Genomic DNA, 26,089 nt, shown 5'->3' with positions numbered 1-26,089 from the left:
TACAAGTTTGAAGCAAACTATAGCTCAACTAACACACATTACTGAAAATATCAATCCTGTGTGATGTCAATATCAACTTTTTAGGATCTTAACCTACTGAACGCAACTTACCAGGAAAAGTATGCATAAAAATAATTATTTGCTTCTTGATATCCTTATAACCACCGAACTCCATAAAGTAAACTCCACAGTATTCATCCTTTGTAACATCAATGATCGTTATGGCATTAATTTTCAGTACTACTATATTGCTTGCACAGTATTTCTCCTAATAGCTTACTAAATAACAGTAATGCCATACAAATATTAACCGATCAAAATGTTCCCGACCTGCGTGTGTCACTGTTTTAGCTTTACTGCTCTGTACAGAATTCAGATTCAACACTAACCACAAGCTTTTCACCTTCATAAACCCTAATATATTCATTGGATGACAACTGAACTAAAAAATCTACTCTAAGAGAAAGGTCATGAAAAAAAGGGAGGCAAGCACAAAGCTTAACTGACCATGACAGGGCAAGGATTTGCCTTTCCTAACTCTAGAAAGTTGGAAAGAAGACCATAAACTAACAGGTCACGTCAAAATTAATTATCCTTCTCTAAACACTACAACAGATGCATTTGCCAAAGAATTCTCTAAAATCCCAACATCCTGTTCAACCAATAAATCCACTAAACTTGTACCACTGGAGTATACAGGGGAATGAAACAGATTATAAAGAGGCACAAGAAATAGCAGAGATGCAGACAGAATTATAGGAGAAAGCTGGAAAGAATTCGGCTAAGGATGTCCAGAAACTGAAAGCAGGCCTGGAAAAGAAGCATGTTTAAATGATAAGAACAGATAAGAATACTGAAAAAAAAAAGATGGTCTTGTATGTAAGGAGTGCAGGATGACACAAACTGGTTCACTGACTAAGGAGACTGCTAAACAGAGGAGAAAACTGTTACAATAGACTTGCAATCTGGAAACATGCCTCTCAACCTGCAGAGATCAAAAATATGGACAAATTATTTTGAAAAGTAGGCACACCTAGTCAAAGAAAATGGACAACTCATTAGTATTCATTTACATATCTAATAGTAAATATACTAATTTAGGCACAATTTGCCAAAAATCTGGAGAGCTATAACATTTTCATGTCTAATAGCATAACTCCTTCCACCTCTGCAAGGGTTGTAGAATACCCCTACACAGAAGTACACATTTAAAAAACATTAGTAGCAATAAAGTGAAGCAATTTTCCATTGCTGACTTTTCTGTTAGCAAACCTTGCACTACATATGTAAGGGCAGTAACTGCTAGACAGGGATCCAGGGAAGTAAATAGTGTGGGAAGAAATAGCCAGGGAATTGTTATGGCTAGGCTTGTATATAGGCCCTAGGGCAGATAGCCTAGTACCAACCCATGAACCTACAAAATATGTAGGTTTCACTTTAGTGGACCTGTACTTATTAACCAAACAAAGAACTCAGGAGATTCACTGGTATTAGTAAGTATGAAACAGAACTATAAAATGTACATTGATAATGTCCCATAAAAATATCCAAGCACTTATAATAAAATATAAAAATATAATACAGAAATAAAATGGTTGAGTGCTTTTATCCTTCATCAGAACATACACACTGAGCTGTCCTAGGTACTTAAACTTTAAGGAGCCTATCATGTGATCAGGAAGTATGACGACAACAGATCCTTCCTATAACAACCAAGCAGAATTTTGTGAGTTGCTATGCAACACGTTCTTTAGGTCTCAGTGAGAACATCAATATATTAAGTGAACTTAAAATTAAATCTGCTCCCTTTAAAATTTAAAGGGGTAAATTTTAAACTATTACTTGTAATGGTGATGTTGCCGAAACATTTTATAGTAAGGATGTGTTGTACTGTTCTAAGTTAAAATAATAATTAAAAAAAAGTTATATACTCACCATACGTTCCATCTGTGTTGTCCATTTTCATTCTTCCTCAACCTGTGGGCTCAGTTCCGATCCTCGGAACCGACTTGGCCACTACAGTAGCTCGTGGGGACCAAAAACTTTCAAGCTCATGCCTTACCCACAATGCACCTATCCTAACTACCTCAGATCAAGTTGGCAGACAGAAAAGATAAATACTTTTATGGAAACTACATCTGGAACTGTAAATGTATACCAAAAAAGGAAGCAATATTTTTATTACCCATTCTTCCAGAAGTCAAGCGTAGGGGGTTGGAGGGTGGGGAGTTGAGGAAGAAGGAAAATGGACAACCCAGATGGAGCGTTATGGTAAGTACATAACTTTTTTATCTGATATTGTCAATTTTCATTCTGTCCTCAACCTCTGAGACACAGTCCCCAGCTACTTTATATCGTGGGTGGACTTAAGGAAGGATGTTCCTGAGCACCACTGAGCTGAATGATGCTCTACCCCTGGAGAGCAGATCCAGTTTGTAATGAGTAATAAAACAGCCCACATTGCTGCTACACAGAAGTCATCCATGGAAGCTCTAGACTGAAATACAGCTGACATTGCTACCGCCCTGGTTGGATGGGCTCGTAAGGGTTTTGATAAAGAAACACCCAACTTGGTACAAATCAATGTGGTACAATTTGTGAGCCATCTGCCTAAAGTTACTTTTGTAATAGGCCTTCCTAATCTGGTATGCTAGGAGAAGACAAATAATTGGTCTGACTTCCTGAAACCTTTTGTTCTATGAAAATAGAATCGTAATTGTCTATGAGCATCCAGTAAATGTAAACAATATTCCACCTTTGTTAGAGAAGTTGGGGATGAACACTGGCAGGTTAATACATTGGTTGATATTGGTTTCTGAAACCACCTTAGGTAGGAAGGAGGGGTTGGTCCTGATTGATGCTCTATCTTTTTGAAAAATTATATTTGGAGGTTTAAAAGACAAAGCTTGAATCTTTCAAATTCTTCTTGCAGAAGTTACTGCCACCAAAAAAACTGTTTTCCAAGTCAGGAACTTAATATCACACTCATTTGCAGATTCAAAGGGAGACTGAGTGATTGCTTGCAACCCCATATTCAGGTCTCAAGGAGGAGTAGAATCTTTGTAAGGAGGCTTTAAGAGTACCTCTCAAAAAACTGTGCAATGCTTGGGAGAAATGACTGAAGAGCCTTGAAAGCCAATGTGGAAATTAGAAATAGCTGCTAATTGTACTCTGATTGTGGAAGTCGAATCTCCTTCATTGAAAAATGCAGCTAAAAATGGATAATGTCATGAACTGGTGTTGGAAAAAGGTTCAATGCCATTCTGGAGCACCCAATATGCAAATCTCTTCCATTTATTAGAGTAAAGTTTCTACATAAAAGGCTTATGAGAAGACAGTGATATGTGTCGGACAAGGGAAGAGAGCACAAGTTGTCTGGCTACTAAAGGAATTAGAGAAACCAAGCTGTCAGTTTGACATCTGGAATGTCCTGATGAGTTATGCCCATCAGGTGAGACAAGAGATCTGGTAGGGATCCAGTATCCAAGGCTATCGAATCAGGTGAGGCCAAAGGACGTGAACCAAACCTGCAAAGTCAAAAAGGTACAATGAGCATAATTTTGCTCTTCAACCTGCTTGCTTTCTGTAGGAATTTGGGAATTAATGGAATTGATGGAAAGGCATATAGGATACTGTGGGGGGGGGGGGGCAGTATCCCTCAGTAACCCCTCCTCTGGGGGGGGATCAGGACAAGAAGTTGATGCACTTGTTTAGGGGAGAGGCAAATAGATTGCAGCATGGCTGACCCCATCTTCAGAATATCCTTTCCAAAACTTTCTGATTGAGTGACCATTCGTGAGGTAAAAGTATGTACCTACTCAATTTGTCTGCTATCACACTGGATTTCTCCTGAATGTGCATTGTTATGAGAAAATGGTTAGATGAGATTGTCCACTGCCAAACTAACAGCTTCTTGACATAATGGGTATTATCTGGTTCCTCCTTGTTTGTTGATGTACCAAACCACTGACATGCCATATGTTTGAATTGCAATGTTCCCAAGGATTGGTTATAAGGGGAATGATGTAACCTCTGGAAAAGATTCCCTGCACCCAATTTGTCTGAAGTCATTTGTAGCCAGACAGATTGGTGAAGGTATAATCATCCCCGACTGCCTCCAGAGGAAGGCAATCAGGGCTCTGTTCAGAAGTGCTGGTATGGGTTACCAGGGAAAGAATCCCTGCACCCCTGGTTCTGTGGGCCACTTCTGCCTCTGGAACTGTCTCTTCTGCTGTTACTTCCCCCTCTGCCCCGGGAGAAGTCTTTGCTGTGCGAGTCCTGGAAAGACCCTTGGGACTTTTTGAACCATAGCCTCTCACTTCCCTGGTTCCTACAGTAGGGCTGCTCAGGAGTGGAGAAGCATACATCCATGGCAGAAAGAGTTTTCCCATCTTTCTCACATCTGGCTAGTGTGTCCTTCACTTTGGGTCCAAACAGGGATGATCTGTCAAATGGAGCATTTACGAATGAAGATTTAAATGGCTCCGTAAAGTCAGACAACCACATCCAGTCTCCTGATGGCTATGCCTGAACCAGCTGCTCTTGTCATCCCTTCAGCTGTGTGAGCGATAAGCCTCATGGATGAGTTGGCAATCGATTCAAGGGTGGTGAGCTGAGAGGTAAGTCTCTCAAATCCCTTCAACTACTGCTCCTGAGAGAGTTTCTGAAAGTTCTTTGATTAGATCTCTCTGCAGCCTAGTGAAGTGTGCCATATAATTCGAAGACCTGACAGTGAAGGTCGATGAAGCATAAATGCAATTCCCAAATCTATCCATAGTCCTAGACTCCTTGTTAAGAGGATGGGTAGTAGGACACTTTTCTGCAAGTTCCTTTTTTGTGGCTGCCACTATCACCATAGCGTCAACTGGGATACCCTTGGCCCAAAGCTTTTCAATCTTTGGAGCATATTTTTGTCAGGTCTCTTGGAAAATCAGTTCAATGGAATCTGGAATCTTCCAGGCCCGCTGAGTGATAAGTTTGATCAGGTTGTCAGCGGGTGGAGAGATCGCAGAAGTAGAGGGCTGGGCATGAAAAGCCTCCGGGTAAACCAATTCCTCTGAGGAAGTCTGAAAGGAAGTCTGGCCAACCCTTTGTTTTAGGATTTCTAGGATGTCCCCGAAGGGGACATCATCAAAGTGGTGACTTAGGAGAACCTTCTTCATTGAAATTGGGGTCCAACTTCAAAGACTCTTCAGGGGAGCCTAAGTGCTTCCTTTTGCACTTTTTCTTCGCTGGTTCTTCCTTGGTGGGATGGTCTGGGGAAATATCAGAGGATGAAACCACCAAAGTGGGTCATTCCTGAAGCTTTGGTACCCCCTGTCCCAGGGATGAGACTGGAGGGAGCTCTGGTCAAGGGGATAAGGATGATGCTTGGCCCGAGAGGGGTGGCAAGGACTGTGCGCCCACAATGGATAAAGCCTTCTCCATGATCCAGAAGGCTGGCCCCTCCATAGAGGGATGGGAGCCTGGAACAAAAACAGACTCTTTCGGAACCATGGTCACACCCCACACCGAGGAAGCTGCCTCCAAAGCAGAAGCCTGGGTCGAGCTTACGAATGCCGAGGCGCTGCCAGGCATGGAAGACTCTGAAATAATCGATGCTGAACCCTGCCCCATGGAACCAGCAATGAAGCCTCAACCCTGGGAGATCTCTGGTTCCGATAAACTGGAAAAACTCAAAGCGATCATCAGTTCAGGAGAAGAAATTCTAGCCATTACCAAGACAGTCAGAGCCGGATAGGTCGGTACCATGGTCTATGTTACATATTCGAACGCTTAAATGTTCGAATTGCTGAAGATCGGCCTTCAGTGATCAAACATTTAAATGTTCGAATATTTTAAAAAATTTAAAAAAAAAAACCAAACAAACAAAAAAAAAAAACTGAAGGATGTAAGCGGGGGGGGCAAGCCTGCCTGCACCCCCCACACCCCCTGCTACTTAAATATACCAACTCTAAGAAAGTGCTTCAGTGTAGGAAATGGGAAATTTTCTATTTCCGCACTGTAGCACACTGAAGTGTGATCTTGCAGTTGGTATATTTAAGTAGTGGGGGGTGTGCGGGCTGCAGGTCGGCTTGCCCCCCTGCTTTTACATTTTTTTTTAAATATTACTTATTTTTATTTTTTATTTTACATTTGTTGACCGGGCTAGTCTAGCTGGACATATTTCCATTTTCAGTAGAGGCCCGAGGAGAAAAGCTCCACAGAAGTAAAAAATGTATACATACATAAAAATCAACATAGATGATAAGCCAATTAGGAAAAGGTTAGTAAAAACAGCAAAAATTCCAAAAATCTTCAAACAAGTTAGTCTAAAATTAATTACTTAGTACCACACACAGAGAAATTCCATACAACATCATACAGGAAATTAAACATACTTAGAGATCAGGATGCAAAGATAATAAGTAAAGAAAGTGGAACAATAGGAGTGGGGTAGGGAGAAAAGGGCAAGAGGTGGAGAAAGTAGGTTAAGAAAGTTAGCAGGGAAAGAAGCAGGGTGGGGATGAAAAGGGAGAAGAGAAAAGATAAGAGGAGAAAAGAGTAATAGAAGAGTAAGAGAGATGGTTTGAGATAAGAAGTAGTAGTGCAAGGTTAATCAGGTTTACTACAGGAACAAAGCCAGTGGTTTTGGAGGTGTCGTTTAATGTTTTGTTTGAAAAGAGGCAGTGAAGAAATCATTGTTATGCTAGTAGGTAACAAATTCCATTTAGTACCAACAGAATTGGTGAAGAGGGAGTTACCAGCAGTATTATTAGATTTTATAGAAGTAGTCAATAGTTTACTTGAAGAGCGGAGAGAGTTAAGATTGCTATAAGGGATTAAGAGTTGTGAGAGTACAGGAGTGTTATTTGGTTGGCACAGTATTTTATGGGCCAGAATGAGTTGATGGATAGTAAGATAGTTTTGAATTTCAAGCCAGCCTAGTTGTTTCAAGTTAAGACAATGATGGGTTCTATAGGGGTTACCAGTAGCGAAGCGAGCAATGCTATTGTAGCAGCTAGCTAATTTGTTAAGGTTGTTTTTCTTGAGGTTTGTAAAGATGGGTGAGGCATAAAGAAGAGTAGAAATAAGATGGGAACGAGCAATCTTAGTTCTAGTAGCTGGTGTAAGAAATGGTCTAATTCGATACAAAGATCCTATTTTTCTGTTGACTAGTTTTATGGAATTGTTAATGTGTTGGTCAAAAGAGAGATTATTATCAATGGTAATACCTAACAGTTTAGTTGTAGCGTCAGGTGAGATGACAGTAGCACTGTTAGAGGAGATATTAAAGTTTAAGGGGGAGGTCCTGGAAGTGGGGGTAAAGAGAAGAAGTTTAGTTTTTTTGGCATTTAGTAAGAGGAGACGACTGGAGAACCATGTCTCTACAGTATTAAAGACATTTTGGGTACGTGAGATTAGTTCTGAAGTGGAAGATGCTGAGCAGATGAGTGTAGAATCATCAGCATATTGAATACATGTAGCTTGAGGGATTGTTGTTTGCAGATCATTAATGAAGAGGGAAAAAAGAAGTGGGCCAAGGATAGAGCCTTGAGGAACTCCAATGGAAACAGGCAAGTAAGAGGAAATATGGTTATCCCATAGAACTGCCTGCTTTCTATTTGTGAGATAGGAATTGAACCATGTAATGGCTGAGGAATCGAAAGAGAGCGATTCAAGAGTCTTAAGTAATAAAGTGTGGTTGACCATATCAAATGCTTTAGAGAGGTCAATGAAGAGGGCAGAAGAGAGTAAGTTGTTATTACGGTTCTGATTAATGGTATCTACAAAGGAGAGCAAGGCAGTAGTAGTACTGTGATATGGCCTAAAACCATATTAATTTTTTTATATGTTCGAACATTTATATGTTCGATCAATAACGGTCAATGTTTAGTGGTTCGAACATATAACATAGACCTCGGTGCCAGGGCCTCCAAAGGCTCAGTAGAAGTTAGAGGAGGAAACTGTGTTGTCGATGAAAGAGCAGTTCTGGTGCCAAGTTGGCTTGGAACTGAAGTTGGATCCAATCCCCCTTACCGTCAGGAGCTGATCAACCCAGTCTCAATGTTAGATTCCAAAAGACTCTCAGTGGATCAAATGGATGAAACTAATGAAGACCTGCAAGGCCTTGGTTCCAGGAATGGAGTGGGTGGCCTTCAGTGAAAGGATCCACTGAGGATAAATAAGTGGTCCTTGGTAAGGCTGAAGGGAAGATTGCTTCAGTATCGATATGGCTACTGGTACAGAAGCTCCAGATGTCTGTATCAAGATTTTTGATGTAGTTGAATCATGAGCCTTGTTGGTGCCAAAGAAACTCTTGGCACCAAAGGCTGTTTGTTCAATTTTGTGGGCAGTTCTGAGGAGCTGCTCAGAACCAAATGTTCTCTCTTTTTTGGTTTGGAAGAGGAAGAGGACAATGAAGACAAACTGGTCCTGGAAGCAAAAAAGGCCTCTTCAAATTCTCCCTTCAGAAGTCCTTTTAATATTAATTTGTTTCTCCGTTCAGTTAAAGTCCTGGTGGAGATACTGTGACAAATCATGCAGTCCTCCTGGACATGGACCGCACCAACGCAGTATAAGCAAAAAACATGCCCACCTGAATTGGGCATTTTCCTATCGCATTTTTGTCACCTCTTGAAACCAGAGGTGCCCTTAGAAGTTTTGTCAGCCATGCTAGAAGGATAAAGGGCCTAGCACACAAAAGGCACAGAGAGAGAAAGAAAGAAGAGGAGAATACAAAAAAGGGATCTCCTGGTTTGTGTTTTTTTTTTAATTTTTTTTTAAAGTTAAAGGGAAAGAGAAGATAAATTACCAACAGTGGTAATTCAGAAAATACCATGAACGGTAACTGAAGGGGAAAGAAAAGTAACAACAATGGCAGTAGAAAAAACTACGAAATGGGAGAAAAGCGGAAAAGGAAAGAAAACTCACACAGACTAAACACTAGACAGAGGAGCGGGTACTGGATAGAAATACAGATAGAAATAAAGACTCTAAATAAAAAAAAAAGATTAATAATTGGGAAAAAACTTACAAAACAGTCACAGCTCGAGAGATAGGATTGGATGTGTCTGACACTACGAACCAGCAAACGAGATCTGGGGTAATTTACAGAGGAGCATCATGGGTAGCACCTAGCTTTACTGTTTTGGAAAGCACAAGCTGAAGTAAATTGGCGAATCAGTTCCGAGGCTCGGAACAGAGCACACAATCAAGAATTATGTGAAGACTGACAACATCAGATCCACATTTTTCCACCACTGCTTTCATTCCTCGAAAAGGATCTTTGCAGAGTGAAAAAATGTACACCTACAGCAGAAAGGGTTTTCCCATCTTTCTCACACCAGGTCAATGTGTCTAACTTTAGGGCCAAACAGTGACATGCCATCAAAAGGAGCACTGATGAATGAAGACTGAAAGGGGTCTGCAAAAATCACATAAGTACATCCAATGTGTCTCCTTATGGCAATGCCTGAACCCCTGTGGTTGTTCCTTCTGCTACATGCCAAATGAGTCTCATGAAAGTATTAGAAATTCAATTTAGGGTGGACAACTGAGAGGTAAACAACCCCTGAACCTCTTCAGAAACAGCTCCTGAGAGGGTATCTGAAAGTTCTTTAATCAAATCCCTCTGAAGTCTGGTGAAGTGAGTGAGGTAGTTCAAGGACCGTAACACAAAGGTCGTTGACGCATAAACTTGCTTCCCAAATCTATCCATCATCTGAGACCATTTCCTTTGCTAGTTCCTTTTTTGTGTCTATAGCCACAACCATGGCATCCACAGGCAAACCTTTTGTCCAGAATGGTTTCTCCTCAGGGGCAGTGATAATTTTGCCAGTTCCAAGGGACTGGCTTAATGGAATCAGGAACCTTCCATGCCCACCAAGAGATCAACTCAATGAGCTCATCACTGGGTAGAGTGACCCAGGAAGAAGAAGTGCGGGTACCAAAGGCCTCTAGGTGCAATTTCCTCAGATGAAGGATTGGTGGACTTTAACCTCTCTGCTTAAGGATTTCTAGGATGTCTCCAAATGAGACATCATGAGGTGACCATTGGGATCCTTCGCCCTCATTGAAATCAGTGTCTTCTGTGATAGATTCTTCTGGAGAATCCAATTGCTTCATCTTGCACTTCTTCCTAGGGACCTCCTCAGTGAGATGTTCTGGGGAAGAATTATTGGAGGAACAGGTGGCACCCTGCTGGGAATCCTGAGGCTTTGGTACTTGTTGTCCCAGTGGAGGCAAAGGTTGAAGTTCTGAATGAATGTGTGGCAGAGTTGGCTGTTCTGAGAGGAAAGGAACCTACCTAGTGACTGAAGCAAACATGACTCTCTCCATAGCCTCAAAAGCAGATACACCCAGAGAAGAAAAGGATCCTGGATCCGAGAGGGCAGACCTCAGAGCCATGGCACCTCCCCACCCAGAGGAGATCCCTCCAGAGGCAGAAGCCAGAGCCAAGCTGATCCATGCTGAAGCCTTGAGGTGCAGACCTGGCTCCGGAAAAACAGGAGTCGACTCCAGCTCCTCTGAACCAAAAAGGCAGATACAGCTCCGAGAGGCCTCCAGTTCCATTTGAACAGAAGAATTCAGAGCAAATGTCTGATCCAGAGGTAAGGATGTCTTCAGATATGACATAGTTGGTAAAGAACAACTCTGGACTATGGACTCTGAAGCTTCCAGTGAAGTTAGAGGAGGAATTAAAGAAGGAGTAGTCAAACAGTGAAGTCCCTGTCTCATGGGGGTTGGAACCGAGGTGGTATCTGTCACACCTAGCGCCCACAGAATTTCTCACCAATCTCTCTACATCATCTTCCGTAACACTTCTGGAAGAACAGATGGACAAGACAGACAGAGATCTGTTTTTTTTCCAAAAAGGGAGAAGGATGGCTGTCTGGGAAAGGATCAACTGTAGGTGAATAATGACTCCTAGGTATAAAAATTGTAGCAGATGATGAATCTATGATTTGAGGTGTCGGATATGAGGAACTTGGTACCGAAACATACTGTTTTTCTTGCCAGATCAAAACCGAAGATATGGTCGGATCCGATGACTGAGTTGAAGTACTCTTTGGTTCCAACAATGCCATCAGAGCTGAAGGCTTGGATAATTTAGATGTAAGATCCGAAGGAGAGGACAGAACTGATACTCTTGCCTTCTTTGAACTTGGAACCAATAAAGAAGTCGGAGTTGAAGAATTTCTCTTCTTAGCCTTCAGACTTTTGAGGAGGAAGAGGAGGCAGGACTAGATGCATCAGATTTAACTTTTTGTCTCTCTTTGGATAAGGAAGTTCCAGATATGGCCTCCCCAAAAGAGGAGGGAAGAAGTCCTTTCAGAATCAATTTATTCTTTCTCTCAATGACAGCATGATGACTGAAGGAGTGGCAAATGGAGCAGTCCTCCTGAAGATGGAGGGGTCCCAAACAATATATGTAAAGAGAATGCAAGTCAGTGTAGGGAATTTTATGACCACATTTCTCACAGCACTTAAAGCCTGCCGGACCTTTTTCTTTATCTGCCATTGTAGCAACTACATACAACACATGCACTCTTTAAAAGGTTCAACGGAAAAAAAAGTTAAACAATAAAACAGTATAATATTTTTTTGAAGGGAAATATCTACTATGATATCATAGGATCACAGAAGGTTACTAGGCTATTAGCCCTGAGGCCCTTATAAGCCTTACCAAGAATTTAGCCCATGTTTAGACAAATCAGCACCCAATGCCCTTGTTCAGCAGGGACATGGGTGGAGTCCCAGGGGTATATTTTCTGTTTCCCATCCCATTATCCAGGTTGCATTTAAAAAGGGATAAAGAGGTACTCTGCTTAATGTAGAGATGGAGTCTATTCCACAGATGAGGGAGTCTCTGGGACACAAATCTGTCCTGCCAACAAGTCCTGTTGATGTCACAGACCAGGTTGAGGCCACGTGTGCGGGTTACTCTAGTGGAGCTTGACTTGCGGATATGCAGCAGTCCCGTCAAGGTGGGGTCCATGATCGTCTTGTATGCCAGACAGAGGTCACCTCTGAGGAGTCTGTATGAAACTGAGTATAGGGATAGGGCTTTTAGCCTGTGTATGGTAGATGTTTGAGGCCCTGGACTCTCCTGGTGAGGAACCTCTGTGGTCTCTCCAGCTGCTGCATGAGCTTTGTGAGGTACATGTCGAAAGGTGCGTTGTACTCAATAATGGGCCTTATAAGGGAAAAATACAGGGATGTTATGACCTCCTTGTTCCTGGATGAGATACCCTTACTTAAGAGGTGGGCCATGCAGAAGGCTTTCCATACCACGGAACCAACATGGTGGTCAAAAGTCAGGTTGCTATCAACCTGGGTGCCCAAATCCCTCACGACTGATTGAGTGCTTAGGACGTTATTAATGTGATAATTTGTGGGAATGTCACTCTCCCCAAAGGGGATGATGACGCATTTTCTGTTATTCAGCTTGAGGCCATGTTTTTGGCACCAGTCATTTGTCTGAGTGAGACTTTCTTGGAGGATTTCCACATCACTAGGGGAATTTATGACAGCACTCAGCTTGCAGTCATCTGCAAACTTGATCAGCCATAGCCCACTGGTTTTGGCCTGCACCTCAGAAAAGTATATCCCAAATAACAGAGGCCCCAAAAATGAACCCTGGTGTACACAACGTGTTGCGGGTCTACTGCTTGAGGTGGTTTCCCCTATTTTGACTACATGCGTTCTATCAGTGAGCCAGTTTGCTACCCATCTGGTAACATATGGATTGATGCCTAGTTGAGAGAGTTTATCTATTATGCCTGATTGGGGAATAGTGTCAAAGGCTTTGGCTAGTTCAAGGTAGGCGGTATGCACAGTCTTCTCCTCGTCCATGGCTTTGGGGACTGTCTCAAAGAAGTTGACAAATTTAGCAGACATGACCTCCCCTTGACAAAGCCAAACTATGAAGGATCAAGTGTTTGGAGGTTGCCAATGTCCTTGTTAATAAGGACCATGATAATCCATTCCATGGCCTTGCATATCAGGCTAGTTAGGCTGATGGGTCTATAATTTCCTGGATCAGTGGACGCTCCACCTTTGTGTAAAGGGATGACAGTGGCTGTCCTCCACTCAGCTAGGATCAAGCCTGTACTCAGGCTTTGGTTGAATTGGGTGCCTAATGGTGCTGCAAGTTCCTGCCTGAGTTCACGTAGGATGAAGCCTGGGATGTTATTGGGTCCCATGGAGGCTGTATTTTTTCCCTTTGAGAGAGCAGTGATGACCTGTTCCCTAGATATAAGGGAAAGGGGGCAGGTACAGGGGATGCCTTGATTTACTGATGGGGAGACAGATGGGTAAAGATTTCGCCGAATCTGTCAGCCAGCAAGTTTGCTATATCTACGGCATTTGTATATGTGGTGTAATTCACCACCAGTTCTGAACAGATCTGGGTGCTTCCTTTGAGGTTGCGAACATATGTGAAGAAGGCCTTATGATGGTGTCTAGTAGATGTGGCCAATTTGGGCTCGAAGTTTGCTTTGGAGGATTTCACTAGTGCTCTTATTTGCTTGTTCAGGCTAAGGAGACATTGCTTCCAATTGGGCACCTGCTCCTTCTTGGTCTTGGACAGCAATTTTTTCCTTTTATTATAGAGTTTATTTATTGCAGATGTCCACCAGACAGGTTTACTCTTCCTTGTGGAGGATGATTTAGTCCTGCCGGGTATTCTTGATTCCATCCATCTATATAAATGCTCGTATAGTGCTTTGTTGTAGTTTTGGATATTGGTGCCAGTTCCTACAGAAGGGGAGGGGCTGTGAAGCTGTTTATACCATCCCTCAGGAGGCTGTAATCAGCTACACAATATGTAGAGGAGATGGAGAGACAGAAGATATGAACGATGGTATCTAAGAGCTGCATGAAAGTGTAGAAGATGGAAAGATTGGCTTAGAAAAAGGAAGATATTAGCAACAGTATCAAGAAGTAACAACGTGCAAAAGGGTACGGAGTTTTTAATAAAGAAGGGATAATTTAAGACTTATAACAGAAGAAAATCACTCATCTGGCTCCAAAGGAATGACACACATCTAACTCACAAAGTGGCTAACCAGATCTGAGCTAGTTAGGATAGGTGCATTGTGGGTAAGGGATGAGCTTGGGAGTTTTTGGTCCTCACGAGCTACTGTACCGGCTAAGTAGGTTCCAAGGATTGGAAGTGAACCCACAGGTCGAGGAAAGAATGAAAACTGACATCAGATTGTTTGTTTCTAGGTACCGGAAGCTAAGCAGCTGTTCATTTATTTTCTGATTCTGTCCCATCTGGCGGCATATTCTGATGAGGTTATATGGGTCGGAAAACAGTGAGCTACACATTATATCAGGATATTGAGATTATACTGCATTCCATGTTACTGAACCTCATTACTTGTTCTCAGCATGGCCCAAGCTTACCACAGGAGTTGGTGAGGGTAGATGAGTTTGGCTGATGCTCTCTGGTGCAGTAGTGCCACCTGCAAGTCAGACCTGACATTGCTAGCAGGGAGCCAGGTCTGACATACAGGTGGAGCTGCGTGGTTATGCCCAGTGGAAAAGTTCCATCTGTAGGATGGAGTGGTCATCACACCTGCATTTTTTTCCTGTCTAAGACAAGGGAAGGACTTTGATGGGTCACAAGTCCACCACAGAATTAAGTCTGTTTTTGAAAACAGAATACTGTGAGCCATCTCCAAAGGAGTATGGGATGAGTCAAACTACAGTGAATCATGCCTGTGTGTATTCCCAGTACAGCTTCACTTTAATTTATCCAAATGTCTTGGCTTTCTAATGTCATGCATGGAAAGGACTCCACTGCTGAGACAAGGTACCTTTAAAGTTCATGAAGTCAGCACTGCTTCAGTCTTTGATTATAAGACTGCTCTTCTCAGCACCTGCAATATAATCAGAATTGCCTCCTTCTGTAGTTCATACATGTTACAAGTGTTGGTAAAAAGTACACAACCATTCTTTATTAGTTCTGTTGCTCTTAATACTAGTGGAACTGTCTGGGACTCTTCACACTGCTCTAGCTTCTGTTTTCAAATTCTGATACTTCATAACTTTGTATCTGTAAGACATTAAAATCATTGGGTTTAGCTATTTCAATGATTTATGCTACTTTCATATTTTCTCTTGGACTATATCTGGTTTTCTTGCATCTAGAGTGATCCCATGTGATCCAAAATTCATCACTATTGATAATGTCTTCTGGTTCATGTTTCCAATGCTTCTCAGCTGCTTCTATATTGTACTGCTTGCACAATCCCCAATGCAACAGTTTTGCACATTTCAGTATACAGACCCTCAGCCAGGAACGTACTGCATGGGGAGCTTCAGCCTTGCTGACAAGCCCATTCAGTTCACTAACATTTATTCATTCCAGCACTAATCTGTTATGTTTGTATCTTTGCAGTGAATCACATACCCCTACCATTCTTCCTGAGAGAGATCATCCTATGGCAGACAGCTTAAACAGAAGTAGCTCTGTGTTTATTTTTTATTTGATTGGCCCGGGCGAATCACAAATAAATAAACACAGAGCTACTTCTGTTTAATGCGAAACATCGCAGTTCCGCATTACACAGAAGTAGCTCTGTTTTCTGATGTTTTGATTGGCCCATATACCGGTATACGGGCCAATCAAAAATCGCTAAACACAGAGCTACTTCTGTTTAGTGCGGAACTGCAATGTTCCGCATTAAACAGAAGTAGCTCTGTTTTTGCGATGTTTTGATTGGCCCTTATACCGGTATACGGGCCAATCAAAAATCGCTAAACACGGAGCTACTTCTGTTTAATGCGAAACATTGCAGTTCCGCATTAAACAGAAGTAGCTCTGTTTTTGCGATGTTTTGATTGGCCCATATACCAGCATACGGGCCAATCAAAAATCGCTAAACACGGAGCTTCGTTTAATGCAGAACTTCCGCATTAAACACAAGAAGCTCCGTGTTTAGCGATTTTTGATTGGCCTGTATGCCAGTATACGGGCCAATCAAAAAAAAAAAAAAAAAACAAAGCGGAGGATGCCCGGGATTTAAACCGGCAGGGCAGGACTCGGGATCAGGCTGCTGATCTCGGGACAGTCCCGCCCAAATAGGGACTTCTGGCAACCCTGATGCCAAGCATTATACACCTTACTAGAAATCCTATCTTGTTCTGCCTCACTTTTGTTACTGTTTAATATAAATGCACTTAGTTACTGAGCTACTAACTGGCTGAGTGATTTACTGCAGTCTGTATCACTATGCGATGAAATCAGCTGAAGACTACAGGAAACTACAAGCTGTTTATTCCCCTTACTGCACTATCAAAATGCAGGATCCTATGACTCAGAAGCAGGAAGTACTTGGAAGCTGCTCAGCATGCAGGAAATACAAATAAAAGTTTATTAAACATAACACAGCTAGAGTGAATAAACTGAAGTAAAAGCTATATATTTTAAAACTGGAAGATATTTTACAAGATGAGAGCATACTTATTACAAAAATAAACAATAAGACAAATACCAATGTGCTTCATCTTTAATGATGAACTCCACATAATATCACAATCTAGTTAATGACAGCTGTTTAAAATCATCCACTTAATACTGCATGCAGTCAAGGATCACAGTTTTTACCTCACAGGGAACTGTTTATGGTGCCAGGTTTGGTTACACAGTGGTAGCCAACTGTGTTAAAATGGCAAATAAGTGAAAGGTTGTAGACCTTGACTTAAACGCAAATATAAAGCTTTTAAAGGTGCACAATTATTAGTGCAAGTGCAAGGATATTACAGAAAAGTTGGTACTGATATGTCAAGTGTGTTAAAACTTGCTAGCAAATGTGAAAAAATAATGGAGTTTCATATGTCACTGAGACAGCAAGTTGCAAGTTCATGCAAATAAGTTTGCATGTGGACTGCACAAGAAGCCTTGCTGAAATTGTTTAGGGAGACCCATGATGCATAACTCATGCATAACTTCCTATAAGTGGGCGATTGCTTGCAGGGGTTTCTAAATGTCTGGCTGAAGAGCCGAGTTCGGTTTCCTTGACCACTTTTAAAAAAAAAAATGCCAAAACATCCTGTTCAATGTCACCACAGAAGAGGTTGGCAGTACTGTAAATGCTTTTCCATTTGCCAGAACTCAAGGGCATCTATAACCATGATATTATCTTCATCACTTAAGAAACCAGCATCTTTTATAAACCTTTTGCCAAGCTGAATACTATGCTTTAAGAAAGAGAAATGCCACTGTGGAAAAAAAGAGCCAAAGCCTGCCTGGTAAATGCAAACTCACAAAATGTACACTGTTTTAAGTATGTTAAAAGCCCTCCTGTGACCTACAAAACAAATAACAGTGCATGAACAGCAGTCAATCTGAAGACTGACCCAACCCCACCACCAACCCACAAAATGACTAAAGACTTGAAAATAATAAGTGATCGCATTTAGGGAAAATGTATAAAAATAAATGAAAACAATCTGAAACCAACTTACTGTGACTGTAAGAAACATAATGACGGGGTAAGTGGAAACATAAGGAAAAAGGGAGAAGGTAGCTCAGCTACATGATACTAAGGGATGATGCCCTTACTGTGGCTCAGATGTTCCAAGTTCAGTTAGTATGAAGGATGATGGAGAATTAAGGCCAGGACGACAGGAGTAAATGGCAGATATCAGCTTGACACCTAGTGGGAGCATATGGTGATGTACCTGGTGGTACCAGCCTGCCAAGCACATGCTGCTTGTGATCTGCACAGTCACCAAGTAGTAAGCACCATGTGCAGCTCAAGGTAACAACTCTGGAGATCGTTCTGCTGAGAAGGGTAAGAAATTCAGCCAGGGCCAGTCACTGGCCTACTCCCTACCATCAGACTATCACTACAGGTAAACAAATAGCCTGTTGAGGCTTTCAGGCAGGAAAGAATGGGCTGTAGTGCTCTTGACTACCAATGGATGTCGGTCCCTTGCCCCAGAAAAAAGAAATGGACTGAGCAGGTTATGGTAAAGAACCACTGGGCAGGTCTCTGTGGAACAAGGAATCTGCAGGAGGAAAAAAGAAGAAAAGGATTGGAGATTTGGTGATGCTTCCAGCAACAGCTGGATTTGTCAGACAGCTTAAGGAGGAGTAAGAACATGAACAATAAATCTGTGTATTTGAAAGTTGCCAAAATTATATAATCTTGTGCCATATGAAGACAGATGAGTACATGTGTATACTGGCAATGACTCAGTGATGGGTTAACTATGCAGTTTGTGAGAACGTTACATGAAGGACAGCTTAAGAGACCATGTCACCAGACTACGTATATGGATGAACAGTAACACTCTGCAGTGGTAATACAGTACACACGTTCATATCTATATACATGATTTTGCTACACACACTAGGTGCTTTATGCAATCTGTACCACAGAAAACTAGATTTCTATTCACTAATGTTAAGAAAATTCTTATCTGTTAGTTTCATTTTGTGTTTAGGTGGCAAAACCACTACACTGAACAGATGCATGCCATTATCCAAATACCTTTGCATCCAAAGATTTGTGACCTGAGAATGAAAGGCAAAAGGGCCACACCAAGCAGTGCCACATGTAGCCCAGTGTAACAAAGCTGGCTAACACCATCTTGTACTACTCAAGGCGTTATACAAAAACATGCTACGTGTCAAGACTGCCTGGCAAATTGTGTGTTATTTATTCAGTGCTTGTTGTGTACTTCTTTTTACAAATAAAAAATGGTGCTTCTTTTTATAAATTATAAAACAGAAATACACTACCTGTTGCTATCAACCCCATTTAATGGCACACAATTTGAACACACTGATATGAAATTAAGACTATATATATATATATATATATATATATATATATATATATATACATACACATATACATACACACATACACACATCACATAAACAGATATTCAGTTAAAAAAAATAAGTTACCAGAGATGTAGTTGGTGTAAGACTTATGTCCCCGTCGATGGTCTGGAAGCTGATGGACTACAGAAGAAAAACAGAGGAAAAGTTTTAAGTATCTGAGAGCTACATGATAACCCCACCCCCTGTAATTGTTTAACACATTCAAGTACAAAATGAAATTCTGAAAAATAAAACCATCAAGCTTAAAGTACAATTCCACGTTACTGCAAAGTAAATTCACAATAATATAAACATGTTAAATCATGACCAGCAAGGTTCGAGACAGCAAAGCAGTACCAGGCATGCTATTCAGCATCTGGTTCTGAAGAAAAAAGCAAACAAAGCAAAGGATGGATGTTAAAACCCAAAAGTACTTTGTCAATGCACATTACCAGTTTGATTTCATGTGTTAGACATTAAGAACAAGCCAATCAGTGGTAGCAGTAATTAGAATTAAAATTCAGTCATCAGAGCCATGCAGCATATGTATACTCCTACAACACCCACATAAGCAAGCAAAACTGTATATTTTCAAGAATGATATCACATTTCACGATGACATAGTAATCCCTATCTGTAATGTCACACAATAACTGTAAAGGAAAGCTAACTAGAAACTGTATGTACTATAATTCCTGATCTTCACAAATTATTAGTGCCGTTCACTTTCACTTACAGAGTTCAATAAGAGGTGCTAGCTTGCTTGTATATGGTTATACAGACAAACAAATCAATCAGTAAACACTGCAAGAAAAAAAAAAGATAAAACTACAGTTTTCACTGTATAATACCATAAATCTTTTATAATAGCTACGAACGCAGCATTCAGATCAAATGACATGGATGCTCTAAGGGTTGCCAGAGCCAAACCTGAACAAAGGCATTAAAGATACGAACAGAACCTATGTCAGGAAGATCCAGAGTCACTTTAGTGATTAGAGGATACCGGACAACTATGGAGAGGCATACAAACCATCACCGACTACAAACCTGCATCAGACTCGTGCAATGACAGCACTGAATTTTGAATCAAATGCACATCTTCTTCAGCAGGTTTGATGCATATAACAAAACGGTGGCAAATAAACTACCTGTTGACAAGGATGAAGCAGTGCTGAGCCTGAACAAAACTAATGTCATCAGAACCCTGAAACGGGTCAACCAGAGGAAAGCAGCTAGCCCAGATAACATCATGGGTAGGGCACTATGGGAATGTGCAAAAGATCTGGCGCCCGTACTCACAGACATCTTCAATACTTCTCTGCAACTAGCTAGTGTACCAAAATGCTTCAAGAAAATGATCATCATTCCCTTTCCCAAGAAACCACAACAACTCTAAATGCTTTGAGAGGCTGTTTAAAGATCACATAGCCTCAAGCATACCAGTGACTCTGGACACACTGCAGTTTGCATACAGGATGAACCGTAGTACAGCAGATGCCATTTTCCTAGCAGTCCATGAAACTTTGACCCACTTGGAAGGCAAGAACTGCTGTGCAAGACTACTATTTATAGACTTCAGTTCTGTCTTCAGTACTGTCACCCCTCAGAATCTGATAATGAAACTACTACAGTCGGGCGTCAACTCCCACTTATGTAATTGGATTCTAAACTTCCTCACGGAAAGGTCTCAAAGGATTTGTGTGGGTGACAACAGCTCCGAAAGCATAACCCTGAATACAGGAATACCACAGAAGTGTGTCTTAACTCCTCTCCTATTCACCTTGCTGACACATGACTGTGTGGCCAGACATAACTCCTCTCCTATTCACCTTGCTGACACGTGACTGTGTGGCCAGACATGAGCCCAATAAAATCAACAAATTCATGGATGACACCACGGTCATAGGTCTGTTCAGAGATGGAGAGGAGATGGCCTACAGGAACGAGATTGAATATTTGTTGGGCTGGTGTGACAACAATTTAATGCTGAATGTCAGCAAGACTAAGGAACTGATTGTGGATTTCAGAAGGTCTCAAGAACCACACCAACCTCTACAGATGAAAGGGATGACAGTGGAAAGGGTCCAAAGTACAAAGTTTCTGGGAGTACATATCACTGAGGACCTGTCCTGGTCAGTCCATGTATTTTACACAGTCATAAAAGCTCAGCGATGTTTGCACTTTCTACGGAAACTGAGGAAGACAAAACTATCAAAGACCATCTTCCAAACGTTTTACAGGGGTACCATCGAAAGCGTCCTTACAATATCATCACTGTCTCGTATGCAACACTTCCGATCATAAGGCTCTTAGGCGAGTTGTAAGGGCAGCAGAGAAAATCGTTACTTCTTCTCTTGCACCTTGGGAAGACCTACACGAATTACACTGCATCAGTACAGCCAGGAATATATCCAAAGATCCTTCACATCCTGTAAACAGTATGTTCTCCCACCTCTCCTCAGGAAAACAAGCTAGTAGACTTCCCCTCCTACCACATAGTTATGCTATTTATCTGACTGTACAGATCTTGACATATCCAGGCTTTGTTGCACTATAAGTATTAAGCTTTTTCATGTGCAATAACTAACTGTGTATATTTAATGTTGGTTCACACCTTACCTTACTGTAGGACTCTACGAAGTGCAATATAAATCACACTGTACAATTTTCATGCTGACCAATCCATGCGCTGCTTAGTTCTTAAGTTATAGTAATGTCATGCCATATTGTTACTCAATTTTATTTATATGCAAAGTGTGTCTGGTCATTGTTATTATTTTATTCTAATTTTACTTCTTCTCTGTATGTATGTTTTTGCACTGGGAATGAAGCATCACAATTTCATTCAGCTACACTGTGGTGTAGTTCTGAATGACAGTTTTCTTTGACTTGACTTTTGACACATGGGATATATGTAAATGACCCCTTAAGGGCATAATAATGTTTCAGTTACATGGCTTCTGAATGCCCATGATTTTTTTACTTTTTAAGTCTTTATGGGTACATTCAGGTTAATAAAGCCAAACCTAATTAGCTGTGGACATGCATATTTGGCCTTTTTAGTGACCTCATCAGCATACCATAAGTGAACTGTTTGGCAATATGTCAGAAGCACAAAGTTTCTAATCAAGCCTGATGTCCATAAACTAGGTGCCTGCAATGTATCCCAACTAACATCTAAACCAAAGGATAAAAAGGTCACATGAACAAACCATTCAGTAAAAAATACATGAAAATCCCAGTCAACCTATGGGGTCATTTATATATATCCCATGGGCCACCATTACAGGAGGTTTAAAACATTATACAGAGAAAACTAGCTTGGCTGTGATTTTCTTGCAATTTTGTAGTATATATAGCAATGTGCATTTCATCACAACATGGCTTTTGGACACTGCAGAAAATAATGTATTACGGAAAGGCGATCACTGTGGGGGTGAGGATGATTTCTCATTATTGTCACGGTGTAGTGACTCTGCAGATGACTCATTAGTGGTGAGGAGTGCAGTGGAGGTGTGAAAAATCACTGCTTTTATGGTTTCATCTGGCACATCATCATCCTATTTACTGTCAGTTTAAAGTATGCTTGATACAGAGAAACACAATAAATTCAAGCATAACTAAGTTATTCTCCACAACTACGACTACTTGCAACTGTCATCACTGTGCAGACAGACATACTTAAGTTACCTTTTGTTTATTCATTCACACATCCATACCTTTTGCAATACTTGTTTTATCCAGTTCACAAGGAAGCTACAGTCTACCTCTACAAGCAATAGGTATAAGGTAGAGATCAAACCTAAACATGATACCAAGCTGCTATATGGCATGCGCGCACATACACATTCATACTGCATACACACTTACAGGTAAAACAGAGGACTGCCTATTCATCTGTTGATAGGCCTTCTGCATGTGAGAGAAAAATGGAGGCCATGGCAAAAATCTAAATGGACATATGGAAGATAAAATTATGTAGAGAATGCACCATCCCTGGAAACTGAACCAGAGAACTAAGTGAGACAGCTGTATTAACCACTGCACTATATACATAAATATACACACACCTGATATCTATACTTATTTATATACCTATCTCTATATGGGTTTTCTTTGATCCACTAAAAACATTTCACTGAATTTCAATTCACCCTCAAAAAAATCACTGAAAGCTCAAATTACTGAAAACTCATTTTACTGAATTTAAGTACTGTTGGGCAAATTTTTATTTTTTTTATTTTTATTTAACATTTGTTGACCGGGAAAGTCCGACTAGGTTCCACAGAGCCTGTTTTCAGCGGAGGCCTGGGGAGAAATGCTCCAGATGCATGTCTTTGGAATGTGGGAGGAAACCGGAGTACCCGGAGGAAACCCATGCGAACACAGGGAGAACATGCAAACTCCACACAGAAGGCACCCCAGACAAGAATCGAACTGGAGAACCTCTTGCTGTGAGGCAACAACGTTAACCGCTGCACCACTGCGCCGCACAAATAAAACATATATGCCATTTTCCCCACTGTAGTGCAATCCTGGAGTTAGTATATGTAGTTAGTGGGGGGTGAGGAGCATAGCCCCCCACACTGGGGGATGTGGGGGGTGTAGCCCCCCACCAACTTAGCTTTTATATTTATGATCATTTCACTGAAAGCTAGAAGCATAAAACCAAAAGTAGTTGGGGGTCTATGCCCCCCACACTCCCCAATGTGGGGGGCTGCGCCCCCCACACCCCCAACTATATATATTAACTCCAGGATTGCACTACAGTGGGGAAAAAGGTATATACATTTTATTTGCCCAACAGTACTTACATTCAGTGAAATGTGATTCCGCTAAATGAGTTTTCAGTGATTTGAGCTTTAAGCATTTTGGTGCAAGTATTTTGAAATTCAGTGAATCAAAGTAGATCCCTCTATATCTATCTATATACATACATACATATATATATATATATATATATATATATATATATATATATATATATATATACATATACATACACACACACACCTACCTCTCTCTCTGTGTGTGTGTGTGTGTGTGTATATATATATATATATATATATATATATATATATATATATATATATATATATATAGAGAGAGAGAGAGATATAGATATAGATATAGATATATATATATATATATATATAGAGAGAGAGAGAGAGAGTATTACCACTTTGGTAGTGCAATGGTGAATTTACCTAGTCTTATAGTCACAAACTAGCTGAAGTCAACTGTCACACTTTATGAGATAACAGATTATATTGGAACTCTCTCATCATTTCAGCAGCATCTCTAGTTGCCCTCAACTTCTGTACTATATTTTCACTAAATGAAAAGGTCACAGCTGAAAAAGAAACTTTTAAGATCCTACTTAAAGCAATTCCTCCCCCACCTTATTCTCCCACTCATCCGCTGTCTCTTATTTTGTTACATGTTATAATCTCCTGCTGGTGTGTTTTACTTCTATTTTCAGTAAATAGCACCTTTTTTAATACTAATTCCTGTATTAGATAAATCTCACTTATATCTTACGTCCATTTCTCTGTCCATTACCTACTATTACAAAGACGTGTCTGGAGTGTTTTTCCCCGGGCCTCCACTGAAAATTGCTGTTGTTCCACGTCAGACTTTAACAATAAACAAACAAATAAATAAATAAAAAATAAAAAATAAATAAATAAATACTCTCCTTACTGGACTCCACTCTATACCTTATATTTCCCTACTTCCCTGTTTCTCTCCCTCCTTACTCACATACATGTCCTTCTTTCCCTCTTTAACCTGTTACTGTACATCATTTCAAGCCATACATTTTTAAGATTGTCTGTTTCAAAACTTGTATAAGATGAATCACATTCTCCTCTGCTTGTTTAAATTTATATTTCATTGGAACAAATTTAATTTTCTATTTGGAGCTTTTCTCCTCGGGTCTCTGCTGAAAAAGGTATCTGCCCAGCCACACTAACCCGGTTAACAAATGGCAAATAAAGTCAATATCAGTTTACTTTAAATAAAATAATGTGTTATTCATCAAAGGCCTTAAAAACAGATATTGTCTTGGTTAATCTGACAATGATGGCTAAGGCTATGCACTAACAGAGAGCTTCAACCAGAATTTTAGCTTACATTAGCTTAATCTCCATGTGATTAAAGGCATGCCGTGTACCAGCTCAGTGCCTCCAGGCCACAGCTGGAAAGATGTGCTTCTGTCTAATACTTTTCATCTGTTTAATGAATGTATGAATGAAAAATGACAAGCTATTCTATAAAAAGTAACCTCCATACAAGAAAGGCTCTACAAGATAAAATTTCATGTGGACAGCTTATCATGAAAATAATGCCCAGCTACCTGTTTTTATCCTATTTTTCACTAAAAGAGATAAGATAACTGGTAAAACATCTACGTACACACAGAATAGCAACATGAATGCATATAAGCACCTTATGTGAAGACGCAAGAAGGATCACTGAGGGGGCGAGGATGATTTCTCATTACTGTCATGGTGTAGTAGTGACAATCACAGGGAGCAGCTTTCTTGCTGCTCAGCAAGATGTTCTATGGCTCGGTTCTCAGATGAGGTGCATTCTGTGCAGAGTCAACATGTCCCTTATTTGTCCACATGCGTTTTTTCCTGGGTATTTTAGCCTCCACCCACATCCCAAAGTCATGCAGAATGTGAAGTGGTAACTCTATAAATTCAGAAGTGAGTGTGTGTAGTGCATGTTATATGGAATAAAGACCTGGCAATCAACTTCCTCTGTCTACTTGAGTACTAAATACAATGAAGGGCAGTGGCTGTGCATTAGGTCATTTCAGGAATCAGAAGCAACTCACCAGTACTACATGGATGGATACTACCACATCCATATGAACTGTTTTTTTTTGCAACTAGTAAACTATTTTAAGCTATGATTTTATGAGGAGTAAAATGGTTGTATCTGTGTTCCCTGACAAAATAATATAGTCAATTAGGAGGATACATGAAGGATCATACGCAAGAAGTAAAGTGTAAGGGTTCCTCTTTGACAATCTGCATTTGAACAGAGAAATCAGACAAAAGCGTCCCACTTTCCCCTTTACTATTTGTTTTCTACTTTTGAGTCACTGGCAAAGAAAACAAATGCTCAAAGATGCAAATGGGATGGTAATCAAGAAAATCTAGCTTTGTCTATAGATATTTTGAATTTAAAAAATCTAGAAAAGGACATTTTGAGACTGTTGCAAGTCTTTTTAAGATAAAAAATAAT

At 40.6% G+C, this 26,089-nt stretch overlaps 1 protein-coding gene across 5 annotated transcripts in view; it reads right to left on the bottom strand.

The window, feature by feature from the left end:
* The window catches only part of PHKA1 (phosphorylase kinase regulatory subunit alpha 1), a 3,177,076-nt gene that overhangs the window by 424,379 nt on the left and 2,726,608 nt on the right, over nucleotides 1-26,089 (bottom strand). For all 5 annotated transcript variants that reach the window (XM_044057561.1, XM_044057557.1, XM_044057558.1 and 2 more), the window contains one exon: nucleotides 18,914-18,970. In XM_044057561.1, the coding sequence (XP_043913496.1) occupies nucleotides 18,914-18,970 (57 nt within the window). The remainder of the gene's footprint in view (nucleotides 1-18,913; nucleotides 18,971-26,089) is intronic.

Source organism: Protopterus annectens, chromosome 15.part0 (genome assembly GCF_019279795.1).
Source record: "Protopterus annectens isolate FY-2018-M chromosome 15.part0, PAN1.0, whole genome shotgun sequence".
In the NCBI taxonomy this organism is placed as follows: domain Eukaryota; kingdom Metazoa; phylum Chordata; order Ceratodontiformes; family Protopteridae; genus Protopterus; species Protopterus annectens.
Note: the sequence above shows the minus strand (reverse complement) of the source record. Positions and strands in the feature narration are given on the sequence as shown.